This window comes from Chiloscyllium plagiosum, chromosome 17, assembly GCF_004010195.1.
Source record: "Chiloscyllium plagiosum isolate BGI_BamShark_2017 chromosome 17, ASM401019v2, whole genome shotgun sequence".
Lineage (NCBI taxonomy): Eukaryota > Metazoa > Chordata > Chondrichthyes > Orectolobiformes > Hemiscylliidae > Chiloscyllium > Chiloscyllium plagiosum.
In genome coordinates this window covers 52,635,023-52,655,906 of record NC_057726.1, presented here as the reverse complement: position 1 = coordinate 52,655,906, position 20,884 = coordinate 52,635,023, and the positions used below count along the sequence as shown (strand labels likewise).

At 40.1% G+C, this 20,884-nt stretch overlaps 2 protein-coding genes across 2 annotated transcripts in view; one reads left to right on the top strand and one right to left on the bottom strand.

The window, feature by feature from the left end:
• Positions 1 to 6,963: 6,963 nt before the first annotated feature.
• thap11 (THAP domain containing 11) lies at positions 6,964 to 10,824 on the bottom strand. The gene has a single exon (XM_043707083.1). It carries the CDS (start codon positions 10,750 to 10,752, stop codon positions 10,093 to 10,095), a length of 660 nt encoding a protein of 219 aa, XP_043563018.1. The 5' UTR covers positions 10,753 to 10,824; the 3' UTR covers positions 6,964 to 10,092.
• Positions 10,825 to 16,499: 5,675 nt separating this feature from the next.
• The window catches only part of cenpt (centromere protein T), a 53,594-nt gene continuing 49,209 nt past the window's right edge, over positions 16,500 to 20,884 (top strand). The window contains exons 1-3 of the mRNA XM_043707082.1: positions 16,500 to 16,670; positions 18,782 to 18,897; positions 20,125 to 20,248. Coding sequence (XP_043563017.1) covers positions 18,800 to 18,897; positions 20,125 to 20,248 — 222 coding nt within the window. The 5' untranslated portion in view covers positions 16,500 to 16,670; positions 18,782 to 18,799. The remainder of the gene's footprint in view (positions 16,671 to 18,781; positions 18,898 to 20,124; positions 20,249 to 20,884) is intronic.

Sequence of the window (20,884 nt, the reverse complement as noted above, 5' to 3'; positions counted from 1 at the left end):
ACCATTCCCCACCTCTTCCTCCGCTACATTGTTGACTGCATTGGCGCCACCTCGTGCTCCCTCGAGGAGGTTGAGCAATTCATCAACTTCACCAACACATTCCACCCTGACCTTAAATTTACCTGGACCATCTCTGACACCTCCCTCCCCTTCCTGGACCTCTCCATCTCCATCAATGACGACCGACTAGACACCGACATTTTTGCAAACCCACCGACTCCCACAGTTACCTGGATTACACCTCTTCCCACCCTACCTCCTGCAAATATGCCATCCCATATTCCCGATTCCTCCGCCTCAGCCGTATCTGCTCCCAGGAGGACCAGTCCAGCACAGAACACACCAGATGGCCTCCTTCTTTAGAGACCACAATTTCCCTTCCCATGTGGATAAAGATGCCCTCCAACGCATCTCATCCACATCCCACATCTCCGCCCTCAGACCCCACCCCTCCAACCGTAACAAGGACAGAACGCCCCTGGTGCTCACCTTCCACCCTACCAACCTTCGCATAAACCAAATCATCCGCCGACATTTCCACCACCTCCAAACAGACCCCACCAGCAGGGATATATTTCCCTCCCCACGTCTTTCTGCCTTCCGCAAAGACCATTCCCTCCGTGACTACCTGGTCAGGTCCACGCCCCCCCAACAACCCACCCTCCTGTCCTGGCACCTTCCCCTGCCACCACAGGAATTGTGAAACCTGAGCCCACACCTCCTCCCTCACCTCCATCCAAGGCCCCAAAAGAGCCTTCCACATGCATCAAAGTTTTACCTGCACATCCACCAAGGTCATTTATTGCATCAGTTGCTCCCGATGCGGTCTCCTCTACATTGGGGAGACTGTACGCCTCCTAGTAGAGCGCTTTAGGGAACATCTCTGGGACACCCGCATCAGTCAACCTCACCGCCCTGTGGCCCAACATTTCAACTCCCCCTCCCACTCAGCCTAGGACATGGCCTCCTTCACCACCGCTCCCTCACCACCCGCAGATTCAGGAGAAAAAAACATTCATTCATCGATGAGGGCATCATTGACCAAACCCATTGGGCATCCCTCACTATGTAGGGGGCAATTAAAACTCAACCACATTATCTCTCCACTCTTCAGGCACTCTGCCTCTATTCCTGATGAAGGGCTTTTGCCCAAAACGTCGATTTTCCTGCTCCACGGATGCTGCCTGAACTGCTGTGCTTTTCTAGCACCACTCTAATCCAGAATCTGGTTTCCAGCATCTGCAGTCATTGTTTTTACCTAAACTCACTGCCCTATATGGGTCTGCACACATCTTCATCATTTATATATGTCCAGACACTTCTTTGTGACTGCTCACTCTATGCTGCATCACTGCACCGTGTGAAGAATTCAACCACTTCAGATCCATCTCACTGGCTTCCTTTAATAAAGACATTTTGCCAGTCCTCCTGACGAATGACTGGTGAAATGTCACATTGAGATTCTGCAGCTCAGCCTACAGAAGCTAAATACTGCAGATGCTGGCAATCTGAGATACAATCAGATAAGAATGTAAAGCACAACCAGTCGATCAGGCAGCACCTCTGGAGTGAGTGAGAGAGAGAGAGAGAGAGAGAGAGAGAGAAAGAGTCTAGAGCAGTGTTTCTCAACCTTTCCGTATTCAATGCCCCCTTCTTATCCTTGAAATCATGCAACGCTCCCCAAAAGTAAAGCTTGATTTCCGCATATAGTACTTTCATCAATTTGTAAGGCGATTTCTTTTGATATCAAAAGGGAACATAATTTATCCTCAACATTTGAGGCCATTTCATCGATGCGCCTTCTCACGGAATCGTTGCTAAGAGGAATACGCTTGATAGTCATTGATGGTTCCTGATGTAGCACGATTGATAATACTTCGGCAATAGCTGGAAGCACCAATGATTCAACCAAGGAATGAGATTTACCAATTTTCCAACTAGCTTCGCTATGTTGTATGATGCCACAAGGCCATCCGCATTTGTGGCTCCCATCTTTGTAAAAGCAGTGGAAATCGTTGGTCACTGATTGAATTTATTCTTTAATGTTTGAAAATATGCCAAATCTTTGTCCTTTTCGTCACTGTGTTTCTTTTCCAAATGTTTAATAAGACAGGAAGGCTTCATGGCCTCGTTGGAAAAATTTTGTTCACAGAGCAAGCACAATGGTAACTGCTTATTAGAAGGAGATTGAATAAAGCCATATCGCAAATAGTCCATACTATACTGCCTGCACTTTTTCGTACTCGATGAGGCCATGTTTACACTGTCGCTCGAATACCCAGATGGAATCATGCATTTCATCTTCCTAGAAGTGACATGAGTTAGGTGATATTGATCTTGGCAGTAGAATCAGTGCCAACTGCGAAAGAGTTCAAATGGTTTGCCATTCACAGAGAAGACTATCAATAATAGCGCAGCAACCAATCAGAATGCATGCCTCTATGGGTGCAGGGAAAATAACAGACTCGTGTTATGCGACTATCCATGTGCACACAGCAATGACCTTCAAGGACATGGCAGTCTTCCAAGTGAATGGTAAGCTCTCTACAAAGTCGTTCAGTGCCCCCTTGCTGCCCCCTTTGACTTCAACGCCTACTGAAGGAAGGCAAATGCCCCTGAGGGGGCGCTTCCGCTCCCGTTGAGAAACACTGGTCTAGAGTTATCATTTCAGCCCAGTGAATACTGAAGTAGGAACGAAAGCATGGAAGAGACATAGGACAGAAGAGAGGAGAGATTAAATGGCAAAAGGGTGATGGATGGAGAAACAGAAACATAAAAATGTAGAGAATAGGAGTGAGTATAGGCCATTCAGCCCTTCAAGCCTGCACCACCATTAACATGATCATGGCACATCATCCAACTCAATCCTCTGTTCTTCATTTTCCCCATATTCTTTGATCCCTCTTGCACTAATATCTATATCAAACACCTTCTTGAAAACATTTAATGTTTTAGCCTCAACCACTTGCAAATTTGGAAAAGAGAAATGTGAACTAGTCAGTCAAGAGTTTTTAACTTTTGACAAAGGTCAGGAGACTCCACAAGGCAACCCATGACCTCCTATTTCTCAGTTGGCCATCCTCTGTTGACCTCAATCCCACCCAGAAGTCCCTCGTGTTACACTAGTGACCATTCCCATCTACCTACTATAACTCTACTTCGACAGAGACATTCTCCAAGCTGTATTAATTACTGGGTAATCACTTGATGGCCCAGTTTTGGGTTGCCTTGGCGATCTAATGAGGCCTAGCTGCTAACATCAGCCAAGGCTAATTGCTACCCATCCTAGACAGGCTAGATCCTTGCTAGGCCAGAGCTTCAGCCTGACAGTGGTACAGGGCTCCTGCAGTTTGGGAATCAGATTCTAAACTGACTGAAGAGTTAAGTGAGTGAGAAACTAGTAAAGGGATGGGACAGTGCACCTGGTCACTCCATAGAAACTCGCTTTAAAATGTTTGACCAGTGCGAGTGCATTCCACTATTGCTCTTGAAAGATTTTAATTTGCTGGCTCTGAATTTAACCTCTGTCCTGCTGTGAAAGAATGCATGGCCCCAAAGGAGAGGACTTACATTTGTGTAGCATCTAATAATGACCTCAGCATCTCTCAAACTACTTTAAAGGTCAAATAAGCTCCTGTATTATCGCTTGATCCTTAACATTGTGTTGGGAGGCAGGAAGTATCAACAAGTCATTGCCCAGATGGAATGGACCTCAAGTCTCTGACTTCAAATTCAAGACTGTCGAAATTGGACTTGGGTCGTGATACCAAATAGGTGAATCCATAGCAACCGCCCATCAAGCCATCACATTGAAGGTCCAAATAGGCAGTGTTAAAAACCAGAGTCCACACTCAGCAGTCCAAATTCAAGTTGTAAATTGAAAATTCACACGTGGGGAGTAGCTCAAAAGCTCTCCACCAAGTTTCAAATAGTGACGGTACAGACATTTATAAAACCATAAGGGATATGGATAGGGCGAAAAGCCAAGATCTTTTCCCCAGGGTTGAGGAGTCCAAAAGGGACCTGAGGGGCAATATGATCAAGAAGAGGCTGGTGCGTGAATAGAATGAGTTGGCAGAGGAGGTGGTGGAGACAGATACAATTACAACATTTAAAAGGCATCTGGATGGGTACATGAATAGAACGGGTTTAGAGGGATTCGGATCAAATATTGGCAAATGGACTAGATCAGTTTAGGATATTTGGTCAGCAGGGACTAGTAGGACAGAAAAAGGGTCTGTTTCCAAGTTGTAAAACGCCATGCCTTTAATCTGACTGAACAGTGAATGCGTTGTCCTTTGTTGTGTGTGCTGAGAAATCTAATTTCAACGCAACCTTGTAGTGGAGAGTGCCGCATGAAGAAGAAAGTAACCCTTTTGGAATAAAGAGGAGAATGCAATTTTTAAAATATCACAAATAGTTTCTAAAAGAACCGGGTTTCTCGATCCGTGGCTACGCAACAACTGCAGAGAAGTTACTGTGTTCGCCGACTGCCGGAAATTTGCATGAAGACTTTTTTTTTGGAATTTTCCAGTTCATTCCATGGCGTTCTTCATGAAATCATGTCGTCAATGTAATTTACAATTAAAATTTTATAACTTTCTTCTCATCCATATTTCTTCTAAATAAAATTCTTTTTAGGTTGCCAATCGATGGCACTTTATGTCTGAATTGACGAGCCTTACTGGTGTCCGCATAGTATCTATTTAATTTACAATACGCTCAGTTATTCCGCCTCTTGAGCATTGCATTTTATTTCGTGACAATACTGAACTACATTTGCATGTGCAGAATTCGCGCTTGAACGGTTATTGTTCAAGATTAAGAACAAGAGTATCTGCTTCCTTGATACATTGAGAACGAAGTTCATGGTACGAGGAACTCCAAGGGGTTTTTTAAAAATGCAAATTCCCGCCAATTTACAGCTGCTGTAAATTCTAAACATTTTAAGATTGTCTACATGAGACGATTTTGCATTTCTTATTAAAGTGTCTTTGGAAACTAGGAACATTGATTCTTAAATATGAATTGATGCATGTTCGAAACTTTCACACCAGTCTGAAATTAGAATTACAATTACAGCCTGTGGTGTCACAACAGAGATTAAATTTATGTTTTCAAACCTTGGCCCAGTTTACCAACATTAGGGAAGTGTTATACTGATCCACTCTCCATACTGCATGTGGCAGTTTTTAAAATTGTGTTCAGCAAAGTTTACTCATTCGCTGAGCTTCTGACGCATTTAACATTGACATTGACAGTCTTGCATGGTAGCCTAATGAGGGCTGACAGAAATAATGTTTTGATGGAGGGTAAAGTTTGTACAGAATGAGGCATTCAATGGATGTGTGCGGTTTCTGTTCAGTAGTCTCTGTGTCTACTGCTTTTATCGATACTCAGGCATTATATGGTCTAATTTAAATTCCAGCCCTATGGTGGCTGAGATGGGGAATCAGAAGCTTGGAAAATACAAAAGAAGGAATGGCTCCCCAACACATTACCATAACTGGAAAAATTTTGTTTGTCTGCTCACCTAAGGTGCCAATTAGGCATGTATGAGAGGGCTTGGCAGCAATTTGCCTGCAGAGGTAAGCAGCCAACTCAAAGAACTTTCTATCTCAAAACTACATTTGCAGCCAAAATGTTGTAGCCAGAGATATTTTCCTTCTGTTCTGACATTTTTGAATTTTCACTTTGAATGTATGACCCTGAGGATGCCTCCTCACATTCCTATCTGGATGGGGCTGCTAGAACAGCTAACTCCTCATTCAGCCAGCAACGTGGTGGGAGGTTTCCCTCTCTTGTACATGTTGATTTCTGCTTGAACCATCTAGGGTATCTTGGGTAGATTTATCCCCACCATTCTTGTTGCTCGTACTGTATTAGTTTAGGCTTCTGCTGCTATATGAGGTAGGATGCCCACAAGCAGCTGAGACAGAGCAGTGAATAGGTTGATGACATATTTATTAATAGTTAGTTACATGAATGATGGCCATTTATGAGATGACAGACTCAACCTATGAGTGGGTTCACATTACATTCTTATACAATATTGGTAACAAGCACAGAATTCTTAACAACTCTCTGCAACACTTGGAGAACTGGCTCACTGCTCCCAGGAACAATTTCTTATATTCTGATAGGCAAAACTTATTTTGAAATGTACTTAACCCCGTCAGGTTATATTATACAATTGGAATGATTACTCAATGTCAAAATGGCCCCTGTGCATGAGCAGAAACTGGTTGTGACATCAACAGGCTGTGACAATGTTTGCGTATTTATTGCTGATATCACTGTGTTCCAGGTTCAGTGACATCAGCGCTTGCACACATACAGATGTGGGAACAGACAGGGACATGGGCTGGAGGTGAGGTGGAGCTTTCACTCCCTTGTGGAATAGTTCTCCACTGCCTTGCCACCTGACCATAATTTGCCACAGTGGATGACATTGCACAGGTGGAGTGCTCAGCTGCATTTGGAGCATGCACAGTAAGAATGCTCGCAATGGACAGTTCCTTTGGCCATAAATCCCAGAAAATAACTTTAAACAGAAAATTCAGATGAAGTTCATCGCAGCTGCTGTTTTGGCACTTCGTAATGTGGCACTGCAAATCAATATTCCTACACATGTATAGGTACTACAGCACCAAGTGATGACATTCACAATAAATACAGCCTTAGACATCACCCTCCTTCCTAGGATATCAAGAATGAAGGTAGTAATTACAAAGATACAATTAGAAACAATAATTGACACCTTGGCCCCGCTCGCCTATTCTGCTATTCAATAAGGTTGTAGATCTGATTGTGGACTCCTATAGAGTTTACAAGAATCAGAGGTGACTGAATTGAAATTTACAAGATCCTGAGAGAACACAACTGGATATGAGAGAATCTAGAAAATAGGTCATTAATTAAAAACAAGGGTTCACCCATTTAAAAGGGAGATGAGGATTTTATTTTTCTCCTGAAGGGTTGTGAGCTTTAGAATTCCCTTTCACAAAAAGCTTTGATTCAGTATCTTTAAGTTTTTAAAAAGACAGCAATGATTATTGTCAGAAGTATGCAGGAATGTACATTTGAGGTTAAAATCAGATTATCCACAATCATATTGAATAGCACAGCAGACTAGAACTGATTGCCTACTCTCGTTCCTTGTTTGTATGTACATTATAGTATTTTGAAGTAACCCTCATAATCAGCAGTGATTATATTAAAAGAAAATAGAGACAAGAGTGATTACAGCAATACAATAATTATAAAATTAAGACACCAAAAGATTTAGTCATTTAAATTGGTCACTTGAACCCTGAATAAAATCCAAAATTTATTCTTTTAACTTGTGGACACCTTTACTTCGGTGAGTCTTTAGTATCACAGAAATGAATTGTGAAAGTTAATCCAAAGACTACCTGTTCATTGTGACATCAAGCGAAGAAAGGAATCTTTAAAAAAGTAACTTTTCTCCACCTGCATATTCACCGTACTAATATGATGTTTCACGGTGGAAGCTCAACATTCGTGACAATACTGCTGCAAGCTTGCGTAGAGGTAACTTGTAGTTAATTACTAGGATGTTCTGCTCCCAGTTTACAGGTATGTTTATTCTCTTAATCATCATCACATGGTATTAATCACCTTTTGCAAATATTATTGAAATGCTAATGAATACTAGTTGTTTTCAAAACATAAATTCTAAATGGAATAAGAGCTGTAAAACTGCATTACAACCAGAATCAAAGAGGAGTAACAGTGAAATAGACACTTTATGTTATTTGAACATGACTTAATTACAGCAAGTGATTAATTAGCATTAGAGGCACTGTCAGTTTGAATTGAACACACTGGCAGCAATTGTTTATTTTTAATGATATGTATTCAATTTATCACTGTTGCTGGCATGGTAGAAAAAAGACTTTTATTTACATAGCACCTTGAAGTGCTCTGGACATTCCAAAGCATTTACAACAAATGATGAATACATTGAGAATTAAGAGGCAGAACAATATAGATCAAAAGATAATAAAGTTGATTGTAATGGTTATACTCATGGCATATGGCATGCCATGAAACATCAATTCCCAAGTAATCAACTACAGATTATTTCAGAGAAATGCTGCAGTAATCATGTCACAATCATTAATCCTTCAAAGTGAGACTCCTCACATAACAATTATTGCCACTGGTGTCAATAGTTTAAGTAGTTAAACTAAAATTAGAAAATGCTCAGATACACAGCAGCTCAAGTTTGCATCTGAAAAGAGAAAAAGCAGATTCTGACATTTTAGATAGATGCCATTTTTAAATAAAAAACAATAACACCATCACAAATGAGATAGGGCACAATCAGCAAAGTTGGCCTACAGGATGAAGAGAACAATAAAATTAGCCATTGATGAATAAAACCTCTTTGAAACTGATGTGCTGAATGTTTCAGTGCCTTCCAGCATTTGCATTCAAAGATACAAATATTTCTACTGAAAACCACAGTAACAATGAAACTTATAATTTAAAAAAAGCTCTCCTTTCCAGCACTATTTTGTGTCTAATATAATTACAGGAGCATGAAAATAAAACTATTTGAACTTTGTTTCAATCTTGTTACGCAAATTATCATTAACGGTAATGTTTTGTGTTCACCAGCAACTTTGCTGTTCTACTTATAGCATTGGACTTTTGAAATAATTGTTTGCAATTTTACAATAATTCTTCAATTCAAGATGCAAAGTGTTCACTAAGCACATTAGGTAGTGTGCTATTGTAACATTAGAGAATCATTTAAGGTCCAGCCAACAGCAGATAAACATTTTAATGATTGTCGGTTATGAAATTGTCCTAGGAGAAAGTGAGGACTGCAGATGCTGGAGATCAGAGCTGAAAATGTGTTGTTGGAAAAGTGCAGCAGGTCAGGCAGCATCCAAGGAGCAGGAGAATCGACGTTTCGGGCATGAGCCCTTCTTGAGGAATTGTTCTGTTTATTTCAGTATGAGACCATGGATGCAATGTTGAAATTACTTGACCTGTTTCAATAAACTTAGTGCATTATTGTGAATTATAGAACTTCCTGCACTGATTGCATGATAATTGACTTATTCAGGATCCTGTTTAAAATAAAATATTGTAACTATTAGCATGTATTTCTGTGAAATTTCATTTAAAAATTAAATCTTTTAAACAGTAAATGACATAATTTTCCACATGAAATGATAAGCAAACTGCAGAGTTATTGATCAGAAAAATGGTGCTTTATAGAGGTGACATAACAAATGGATGCACAGCCAAAGAAGGCAATATTAGAAGAGGTGACTGAAAGCTTTCTTTCAAACATGCGTTTAATGGAGGGATTTAGACGAGGAAGGTCAGATGGAGAAGTTTAGGAAGAGAATGCCAACACCAGCCTAACCAATCTACTGTTTGTGAGTATTTAAGTACTGTTCTACCTCTTTGCTTGCTCATGTTTAAAGTCTCACAATCGTATTAAAAACATTAAAAATTCAAAAAAAGTAAAAATCTTATTAGACCAATTTACAAAGTGTAACCATAAGAGGATTTATTATACTTTTGATGGTTATTGTTGTACAGTAACTTAATGGAGAGGGCAGTATACAAAATAATGGGGAACTACTAAATTTATAGCATCATTATAATAAAACAAAAACATTGATTCATAAGAATATATTGGATAGCAAATGATCGTCACATTGTCGTGATAAACTTAGTTTCTAAGACTGATGCTCGGGTGGAAAATGAACGTTTTTCAGTACCTTGTTGCTGCACTACTTCCTAAAAGTTAACTTCAGCACTGCAACATGCAGAATGTGCCTCAAATCTGACCTGTCGCGTGAAACAACCGGTAACAAGGGATGCATATCATTTGGGATGCGCGCACACACAGAAAAATGAAGCAAGTGGTGTCACACTATTTTATCACATCTGAAATATCACACGAAAAGTCCTAACATCCCGTGCCACACCGGCACATGATCGTCGTATTTGTCTTTTTGTTTTTGTTAAATTCTCTCTTTCCGCGGGTCCAGTAGCTGCGAAGTGTTCGTGTAATATATATACTGTACATTTATAAAATAGGCATCACATTCCATGTTTCTTCCTGATGACCGACATGGACAGTAATTTCTCCTTGTTCCTTAACTCCTCCCGCAGGATGGCCTCGCTGACCTTCAGTTGCCGGATGGTGCCTTTCATCTCCTTGATCTTCACCTCCATCAGGGCGATAATGTCCTTCTGCTCGTTGAGTTTCCTGAGCAGCTCCTCGGAGGTGGTGGTGGAGGAGAGCGAGTAGGAGTGATCCAGGCACTCGGGAGCCTCGGGGCGAGGGACGGCGGCGGCGGTGGCGGCCGGGAGGGAGGGCGAGGATGAGGAGGACGAGGACGAGAAGAAGTAGGGTCCGGACAGGTCGATGGGCTTGACGTCCTCTTGGCCGGCGGCGCTGGTGGCCGGCAGCTTCTTGCGGGAGCGCCTGATCTTCCTCTCGTTGACCCCTCGGAGCGGGAAGATGGTAGGGACCTTGACTGAGTAGGTCTTCCTGCCGCCGGGGAAGTGGGCGCTGCACACCCGGTGTCCGGTGGTGGGGTAGAAGGTGCTGAAGCAGCCCGTTACTCCGGTGCGGGAGATGTTCTGAAGCCAGAGCCGGCGCTGCTCCTCATCCTTGGGGAAAGTATAGAAGCGGAGCTCCCGGTCCCGGTGCGAGTTGTTGTAGCAGCCGGGCACGCAGCAGGTGAAGCCGGGCATCCTGCCGCTGCGATCCCCGGGGCCAGCGCCGCCCGAGCGGCCTCTTTAATCGCAGGCCCGGCTCCCCGGACTCTCCTGTTCGCACGATGCCCTCTCTCCCCCACTCCAGTCCCCCCAGGTTTATTTATTTTCCCCCCAAACACCGAGTTAGCTGCAAAGCCCAGGCCGCGCAGCGGAACTACATCTCCCAGGGTGCAGCGCGCCTTACACAGCCACTTCCGGTCAAACAAACAAACAGCTGCAAAAAAATGCAATAAAATGAACTTCTCAAAATAATGAACGAATTATTGAAACCTCTTCTCGCGTTTGTGCTCATTTGTATTTGGTTCTTATTACACTGATCAACACTTCACAAACTCGACTTCAAACTTTGTTTGCATTTTATCATATTTTTGCTTTAAATTTTGCATCATTTTTGTTTTACTGTTATACTACACCTAAAGCAATAGCATTTATTGTATGCAAATAGGGTGAGAGTTTACTGCCAACAAAATTCACAGAAATAACCAAAATCTATATTCAAATTACGAAAACCAGACCCTAAATCTTAGTATTTTGTTCACAGGATGTACATGACAATACTTTTTGAAAATTGATCAGTAAATTCATTTTACTAACGATGTTTATTAACATTCAAAATGGCATCTCAAAAGCTGTTTTTGACTGAAATTTTGACAATTTTGATTGAACTCATTTTTATTTAAAACGTTATCAATAAAGGTACAAAAGTAAATTTCTGCCAACAGTAAAACTGGTATCAATGATAGTGGTCACAATCTCATACTCATTACAGAGACAGTCAATTCGTGGTAGGTTTAACCTGAGGGCCACCATGCCTCAGGCAGAGGATGAGGTCAGGAACGTGGGACATTCACATCATCTTAGCTGGTGCAGGAATTGAACTAACCTGGTTGATAACTCTCTGCATGAGAAACCAGTCATCCAACCAACTGAGCTCACCAACCTCTAAATGATAGATTTGACAATGGAAGATGAAATTAATAAATAATCATTGAAGATAATTATGTGCCCTGAAATAAACATAATTAAAAGAAAGGATTCAAATTCTGAAGTATGCCACCATCTGACAAAAAGAATATTTTCATTTTATAAGAAAACACTCTTTGTGTCTGTTATTTGTAATTTAGGAAGATGAATAAATACGAGTCTGTATACTCATCCATCTGCTGTTTCACAGGATGTGCAGACCACTTGGGTTTGAAAGTAGTTACATTAGTAAAAGGACAAGGATCTCGCAATATAAATTTAAACAATCCATTCCTTCAACATCAAAGCATATCATTAAAATCTGAATGTAGTTTATAAATGGATTAGATGTAGTATAGTATGTAGTATGTATGGTACCTATTTAACAGTGCTGACCACATTAATTTAAAATCTCAATATGACTCTTTGGAATTTAAATATAGGTAATGTGATAATTGGTAGGCTGGCACCAAATGAAATAATCATGAAAATGCTGCATATTGTAAGAATTAAATTTCATCCATGTTCTGTCTGGATCTATTTATTTATTGCTTTGAGGGCAACTATGAGTAGGTGAAAAAAGTAACATTGCTCCATATTCTGAGAACAAATTGTGTACATGTTATACATTTAATATAAGTCTGTCAAAGAAGTGGAAATATTTATTTACTGTGATCTTGATAACCATTCCAGGAACCGCAGACAGGCTATCTTGCCACAAATTCACAATTTGATCGCAATATTTTGCGTATGTGGTTGCTTGGATAGCTTAAGATGAGCTCCACATTGTCAGACTGTATCATTCTAGCTAAAACCAGAACCAGTAGCTATTTTAATATTTTATAATTATACAAACAATAAGTCTGAATAATCAATTTTTACAATTATTGATACAGAATACTCAAATCTTGCTTTGAGATTTAAATAAGGCAATATGTAATGGAATATTAACTGAGGTACTAATGGACATAATTCACCCCTTTTTTTGTATCACTAAATTTTGTTTCATTGCCAACAAGGTGGAAACAAAAGGTTCAAATGAGGGATCTGCAAAATCTCGATACTCAGTGTTGCTTAAATACTTCCAAGGTTCCTTTTGAAATTCTAGATCAATATTGTCTTTTCAGACTAGGCATGTTCCTTTGGAGTTGATCAAATTTATTTTTCAACAAAGTGGTAACTAAACATTAAATATTTTTATTGTTTTAATAGATGGGATGTGAACAGGAACACATTACCAAGCAGCTCTCCAGCTGTTTGTTAGAACAAAGTCAATTGCCATTCTATATTAATGGTTTTAACAACAAAGTGAAGAAATATTTACTTACATAAGACAAACTTACAAATATTCTAATCTAAACAAATAAAGATACTAATCACAAAACTAGGTATTAATTATATACTGATTACAAGTGGTTCATTAATTGTGGTGAAATGCTGTTCCTGGAAACCAACAATTATCACCAAATAATATTTGTGCATTTGTCCAATTTTCCTATCATGGAAATATTGCAGCACAGAAGGAGGCCATTTGGTCCGTTATGCCTACACCAGCATTTGAAATGAGCAATATGACATAATGCCATTCTCTTGCCTTTTCTCCATGCACTTCACATTGTTTCTACTCAAATAATCTGCTAATGGTCCTTTGAATGCTTCTATTGTACCTGCTCCAATATAGTTCCATGTAGTGCGTTCCAGACCTGATCCACTTGTTGAGTAAAAGGCTTTACTTCACTTTATATTTGTAAATTACTTTACTCTGTGCCCTCTCGTTCTTGATCCCCTAACAAGTGGGAACAATTTCTTCCTAACTATTCTATCCATATAGCTCATGGTTTTGAAAATTTCAGTTAGAACTCCTCTTGGCCTTCTTCCCTCCAAGGACAACAGTCCCTACCTCTCCAATCTATCCTCATAACTGAAGTTTCTCTTCCCTGAAACCATTTTTGTAAAGATATTCTGCACTCTTCTGATGCATACACATCCTTCCTTTAGATTTGTACCTAGAACTGTAAAAATACTCCAGCTGAGGTTGATCGAGTATCTTGTATAATTACAGCATAATGCCCCTGCTGTTGAACTCTATGCCTCTGTCAATAAAGCTCAGGTTACTGTAAGCTTTATTAATTTCTCTTTCCACTGTTCTGCCACTTTTTACAATCTATGTACATATTCATCCAGGTCTCTTTGCTCCAGCGCCCTCTTAAGAATTAAAAATATTATTTCTCCATGTTCTACCCACCAAAACATATCTCCACATTGAACTTCTACCACAAAAATGGAATAATTCCACCAATCCAAGGTAGTGACCTAAATGTACCATTCCACCAACTCTCTTGATCCCTCAGCTCCTACCGTGTTGTCAGCTTGGATAGGTCAGAACTTATTAATATCCTATCTAAATGCAGGTAGTTCCCAGAATGCAACACTCTCTTTTTGGATTCTGAAGAATTCGAAATGTTAACTTTGTCTCTCTACCCAGAAGTGCTGCCTGAGTTTTTCCAGCAATTTCTGTTGTTACTCCTTCATCAACCCAGAGTGTACATTCAAGCAACCTAATTTCTCTTACGTTTCCTGGAACATAATATCAGATGTATGCGCACATCATACTAGATTATCTCTTATTTGGTTCCATTCTATATATAGTCATTCAAAGATGCTGTAGAAAACCTGATGGAACATATAGCTGTTGGATTTAAATTAAAATCATAGCACTTCTAAACTTTAGTTTTTCCAGTACCAACAAAAATCAGTTGGCACTGAGGTGCCCATCTTGACATGATGTTTTGCAATAGGAATGCACTATACCATTGTGTTTCCTGGAAAATATCCTTCTTTATGTCATTCCAACATTTGGATTGATGGCCTGAATGATGTAGAATCATAGAATCCCTACAGTATGGAAGCAGGCCATTTGGCCCATTGAGTCCACATCGACCCTCCAAAGGGCATCCCACTAGACCCATTCCCTACCCTATAACCTTGCATTTCCCATGGCTAATCCATCTAGCCGGGCACATCCCTGGACACCATGGGCAATTTACCATGGCCAATCCACCTAACCGGCACATCTTTGGACTGTGGGAGGAAACCAGAGCACCTGGAGGAAACCCATACAGACACGGGAAAAACTTTGTCAACTCCACACGAATAGCCGCCTGAGGGTGGAATCAAACCTGAGTCCCTGATGGTGTGAGGTAGTGATGCTTAACACTGTGTCACCTTGCTATCCAATTAGAAAAAATAAAATAAGTTTATTGAGTTGCAGCTAATATTTAATGAACTTGGTTAAACCCAGATGAAATCAAATTGAGTATTTTTAACAATCTCAATCCTTATAAAAATATTTTTTATTTCTATAAACCCTTCAACCCTTCAGTATTGTGCTGAGATTTCCAGGAAATAAAAGATTAATCTCCTCAACACTGATTGAAGGAATATGTGAGAAAATGTCACAGAAGCAAGAATAATTTTTCTTTAATATTCTTACTTATTATTTTAAAAGATTGTTAAATTGGAGGCAATGACTGTTTGATTGAGTGGACCATTTGGAGATATCAGCTTTTGATCTCCTGGAATACGTCCAACAAAAGCTAGCTCCTGTAGTTTTGAGAAGTTAATTAAACTAGTGTGAAGAAGGTGAAGGTGTGGCCTAATATGAAGAGTTTTTTTTAAACAGTGAGGATAGTTAGAACATGTTCTTTGTCTCAGGCAGAATCTATAAGTTCTTTCCATCGGATTGAGTTAATTGCATTATTTAGTGAACATTAAAGAGTATTAAATAGGAGAGTCGTCCTCAGCTAAATGCTTATTTGAGGATGATACAATTGGACTGCTTGGTAGGCAGCAAATTACCAGTTAAGATCAGTAATGCAGGATGTTGTTTTCTCTAGGTCGTTCCCTGGAGGACACTGTGAGACAAACATGAACCGCACTTGGAGGACAATTGATTTGGTGAAAGGATGCTCTTTAGCCTGTCTGAAACCTGTTGATCTTCCCAGTGTAATGTCCTCAATCAAGTGTTGTGGTCTGGCACATTCCAAGGTCTAAATACTGGATGACACACTAAAGCTTGAAGCTGTTGCCACTAAAGCATTGTGGGAAAAGACCACTGTCTCAAACCTTTTATTGACATGTTACCATGAGGGTCTGCTGACATACAGAACTCATCATGGCTTGTATTGGAAATGTAAATAGTTTCTTGTCATATTTAGTAAATGTTCCAATTTTGCATTTGGTTGGAGGCACGCAAGATTGCAATTCTCAAATGAGAAATGAGATTTTTTATTGAATTTTCTGAAATGTCTGACTTGGATGATTTTGTAATGTACTTATAGATAATTTATGAATAAAGCATATTTTTGGAAAATCAGTTTTTTGCTGTAATATTCAAAATGTGACATCAACCCAGAGTTCTGGCAGAGCTTCAACTAACTTGGCAACTGCTTATTCAGAAGATACGTGTATAAATAGATGCAGAAGTTTATTAAAACCTAACGTAGCTCGATATATTTAAACAGTTTCCAATTTCTAACTCCTGCCATTCTGCTCCAAACCATCTAAAACAGTTAACCAACCGCACAGTCTTCAGCTAAGAGGGCTTTTGTTTGGTAACTGGGAACCCCTCGAAGGGAAAATAGGCCTTAACACTGAAATCAAATCTTTGATGAACAGAAATAAGTAGAACTGGGAGAGCCAGACGGGAGCCTCAGCAAGTGAACTACATGTTCCAATGGCCATTGCGGGGATAACCAGAATGCGACTTCGCGCTTCCGGTTGCAGGTTCTCGCGAGAAGCAGTTGAATGCTGAGGCGGGACGGGCGGTAGTTGGACTCGGCCGTTGTCAGTTTCGTCACCGAGGGGCGGCGGTGGTTCGTAGTGCACCGGGCCTCAGCAATACCCGGGGTACATTTGACAGCACGGAGCAGGTGAATCAAACACGGGCGAGATTGTAACTCATTCAAAATCCCTTGGTTTACAGAGTTAAAGCTACGGGAGTGAGTCCACCGCTCGATGGGAATTGCTGGAGAAACTCAGCAGGGTCTGGCAGTTTCTGTGGGGAGAGAAAATAGTTAATATTTTCGGGTGCAGTGACCCCAATTCGGAACTGTTTTCTCTGTGTACTTGCCGGTCAGTCTTGCTGAGTTTCTCCAGCAACTCCTGTGTTTGTTTCCGATCGCTAGCGTCCGCAGTTCTTTGTTTTATTTCACTGCTCAATGGACAATGATCCAGGTAACGAGGACACGACTCCCAACTGAGGTAGCTAACCTGGTAACCAGTACCCTGGCTGAGGGAGTTGATCTGGTAACCTGGGCACCGAGCCCGTAATTAGGGAATTGACCTCGTAGCTATGAGAACCAGCCGTGTAACTGTGGTAGTGACTTTGTAAATAACTATGATTTGGTAACCTGCCCCTTCAATAATTGGACCCAGGGCCCACTGAGCTTATTCTAACATGGACATTTATTGTGTAATAGTGGCCAAATGATCCTCTGATGATTTTAGCATCAAATTTTTATTTCAAAATAAGTATACACAAAAGGTCCTAAAATGCTTCTTAACAGGTCTTTGCAGAGCAAAAATAGCAATGTGTTGGAATTTTATAATTCCTTGGAGCTTCCCTGCTGTTGCAAAGCAAAGGTGTTTTCTATTTATACAGTAGCCTATTTACATTTAGTTTGAGACAAAGGACCTGACAACTGAACATATCCTCATTACATTTTGAACAAAATACCTTAGATGGTGGTCTTTCCCCTCTGCACCTTGGCAACAGCTACCCCAAACTTCAGTGCATCCTCACCGCATAGTCCTGGACCTTGAAATGTTCCAGTCTGCAACGCATGATTCAGGCACCAAATATGTTTTCAGAGGAGTGACTGAAGGAACTGACTATGAGCTGAAACTTGATGAAATAACCCTGCAACACTGGCTTTGAGCAATCCAGTGAATGGGCACTGACTACTGCCAATATATATATATTTTTAAAAATCTAGTTTTGCACTGCTATGTTTACCATCATATTTAGCTGCACTTCAGAAGTAATCACATAGAAACTTCAGACATTTGTCCAACTATGCTGTAGATAAATGGAAATCTTTTAAGAAAGTAACCTGAAATTAGCTCTTTATTCTTTGGCCAGTGTTGCATGAAAGACCAGATCCATTATTATTGTAGAACATCCCTGTTTGCAGGTATATTTGCACAGAAATGGTAATTTCAATGTAAAGTAATTTGTTTAACAAATATGCAAGACTTGTAGCAGGTTAATATGATTTTTCAGACATTGTGTTCCTTTGCCAGTACACTGGCAGGTTCATTTTGTTAAAATACAGCCCTGTCAAATTAAACCTTTGGTTCTCGAATCAGGGAGGTTATTATGAGTTCAACTTCATTAGTGCTGCTTGATTTTGTGCACTTTATTTAAATGCCTATTCTTTGTTTTGAGCATGAAAACAGTGGTGGTAGAATTTCAAATATGAAAACTTACAGCTGAATTGTTATGACCCAAATTCCATCCAAGAGCATTTCTAACAGTAGTCACTGAATAGTGATGAGCAGTGGAAGTGTGAGCAGTTTTTTTTCTCATGTCTTCCAAACTGATTTAGGTTTGTGTATCTTTGCTTTTTTTTGTCAATTAAAATATTTGTGCAACATAATGTTATCAAATACAAAACATATTTGAGTGGCAAATAAAGACACTTCAGTTTTATTTTGGAGGGTATCAAGATAAACTGGACAATCTGAAAATTCAGCAAGTGTAAGTATTGAAAGAACATGGATTGCATTTTGTTTGTGTTTTGTTACTTTTTATAGTCCACTTCATTTATCATGAATACATGACGACAGGATTGCAAATAGGGTTTCCAGATCAGCAAATTAGACAAGTGATCTGACAGAAGTAATATTGATGTAGAGTTTTTAGTGAAAATCCATTATGCTCCTAAATTCCAAAAAAAATGAAGTATCTTCAGACTTTCTGGGTTAGATATAGGTGACAGGCTGGCAAAAAGGACTTATGGTTATGGTTTTATTTCTACAGACCTTTCTACACAAAAAAATGGATTCTTTACCTGAGGATATGACGGTGCGCACCCTAATTAAAGGTATGATTGCTGAAGAGGTTCCACAGAGCATAGTGCGTCCAGCGACACACAGGTAAGAATGATATCTTGCCAGGTTATATCCATCTACTGCCTCCTACAAGACCACTGACATAAGTTATCATTCCCAGCAAAAAGACGCCTGCTCAGATGTTCGCTGATGGGTGAAGCATTCGCAGATGCTTAATATAGGGTCTAGACTCTGTGCATGTATTGTTAGAATTTATCAGCTACACTGACTGAGAGGTGAATGCATTGTCTTGAAACCCTATAGGATTCTGCTGTACATATTCACATTTTGGTCTTAGCTCTACTATTTCAAGCTCTCCCGAACACTTAATTCTGTGAACTGGGGCTGCCTTTCGGCATTTTTATCTATTGTGGTCTGAGAGCGATTTGTTCAGCTAAATGTTTTAACTGGGAGTTTGTCAGGTTTCAAAGAATGTACCCCTTATGGCTTAGTTACAGAATTAGGGTGTCTAAGGATTCCCCATGTCTCTGATGTTTGACGATTATGTGCAATTCAATGCAATGCTGTTTACCAGTATAAGAATCTGAAGGAAATTGATCTTTTTCTGGTGAACTCAGAACTAACAATGTAGATTGTGCATTACTATCTTGAGCTGCTTTTGTGTTAATGTTCCTACACAGGCCTGAGATATTCTGAGACCTCTGAGCCTTAATCTCTGAACAATGTGATGAAGAACTAATAGTAGTAAATGTAAAATTTTGTGCTACCTTAGATGACAACACTTGGGCCATTGCAAAAGTCTAGGCTGCTGTGTATATCAATAATTTAACATTGTTGATGGGAAACCATGTTTGTTTTTGTCATTGCCACACTGCAAACTTTAAAAATCCACTTGTGCAGCAGCATCAGAATTTACTGCTGAGTAAAGTTGTATTGAGCCTCTTCCAAAAATATATATCCAAGTTAGCTTGTTGTATGTCATTTTCCATCGAGTACTGAACTCAGTGGTGATTTGCTGAATACAAAAATGTGTGGCCACACTGATCTGACTTGTCATTTTTCCAGAAGACAATTTGATCAATGGTATAATCAGGATTGAAGGTACACACTCAGCCATCATGTATTCCAGTGAGAAATAAAAACCGAAAGAACATTAGATGCTTAAATCCAGTGAGAAATGGTTGTTTCAGCAAGGCTTAAAATATACTTTATGCAGCTGTAACTTGACCCAGAGTTAGTCAGTTATGCCACCCACAAATCATACCTTGCTAATTGTGTAGATCTTAATTATTTTTCTCTTTAAACTTTTAGGTTACGGAAAAAGACAAGTACTCCCAAAAGGCTCATTGACGTCTCTGTGCAACAGTCTCCAACTATGGTTCTCCGCAGTCAAATGAAAGCGAAGGTCAGAAGTTGTCGGCTAACTGATGCTGCTGTGAGTAATGGACCATTTTATGTTTCTGAATCAAAATCATTTTGTTTTAATCTATTGTTGTAAAGAAGTTAGGTATTCAGTTACAACAAAGTAAAATTTTTGGTAACGTGTCTCATCATGCAGTATATAGAGTCATAGAAATGTACAACATGGAAACAGATCCTTCGGTCCAACTCATCCATGCTGACCATATATCCTAAATTAATCTAGTCCCATTTGCCAGCACTTGGCCCATATCCCTCTAAACCCTTCCTATTCATGTACCCATCCAGATGCCTTTAAACGCTGTAATTGTTTCAGTCTCTACCACTTCCTCTGGCAGCTCATTTCATACACGCACCACCCTCTGCATGAAAGAATTGCCCCTATGTCCCTTTTATATTTTTCCCTTCTCCCCCTGAACCTATGCCCCCTAGTTCTGGACTCCCCACCCCAGGGAAAGGATCTTGTCTACTTACCCTATCCATGCCCCTCATGATTTTATAAAACTCTATAAGGTCACTCCTCAGCCTCTGATACTCCAGGAAAAACAGCCCTAGCCTATTCAGCTTCTCCCTATAGCTCAAACCCTCCAACCCTGACAACATAGAGTCATAGAGATGTACAGCATGGAAACAGACCCTTAGGTCCAACCTG

Bases quoted from the DNA above. Each gene is read 5' to 3' on its own strand.
- thap11 (XM_043707083.1), bottom strand. From the start codon at position 10,752: ATGCCCGGCTTCACCTGCTGCGTGCCCGGCTGCTACAACAACTCGCAC.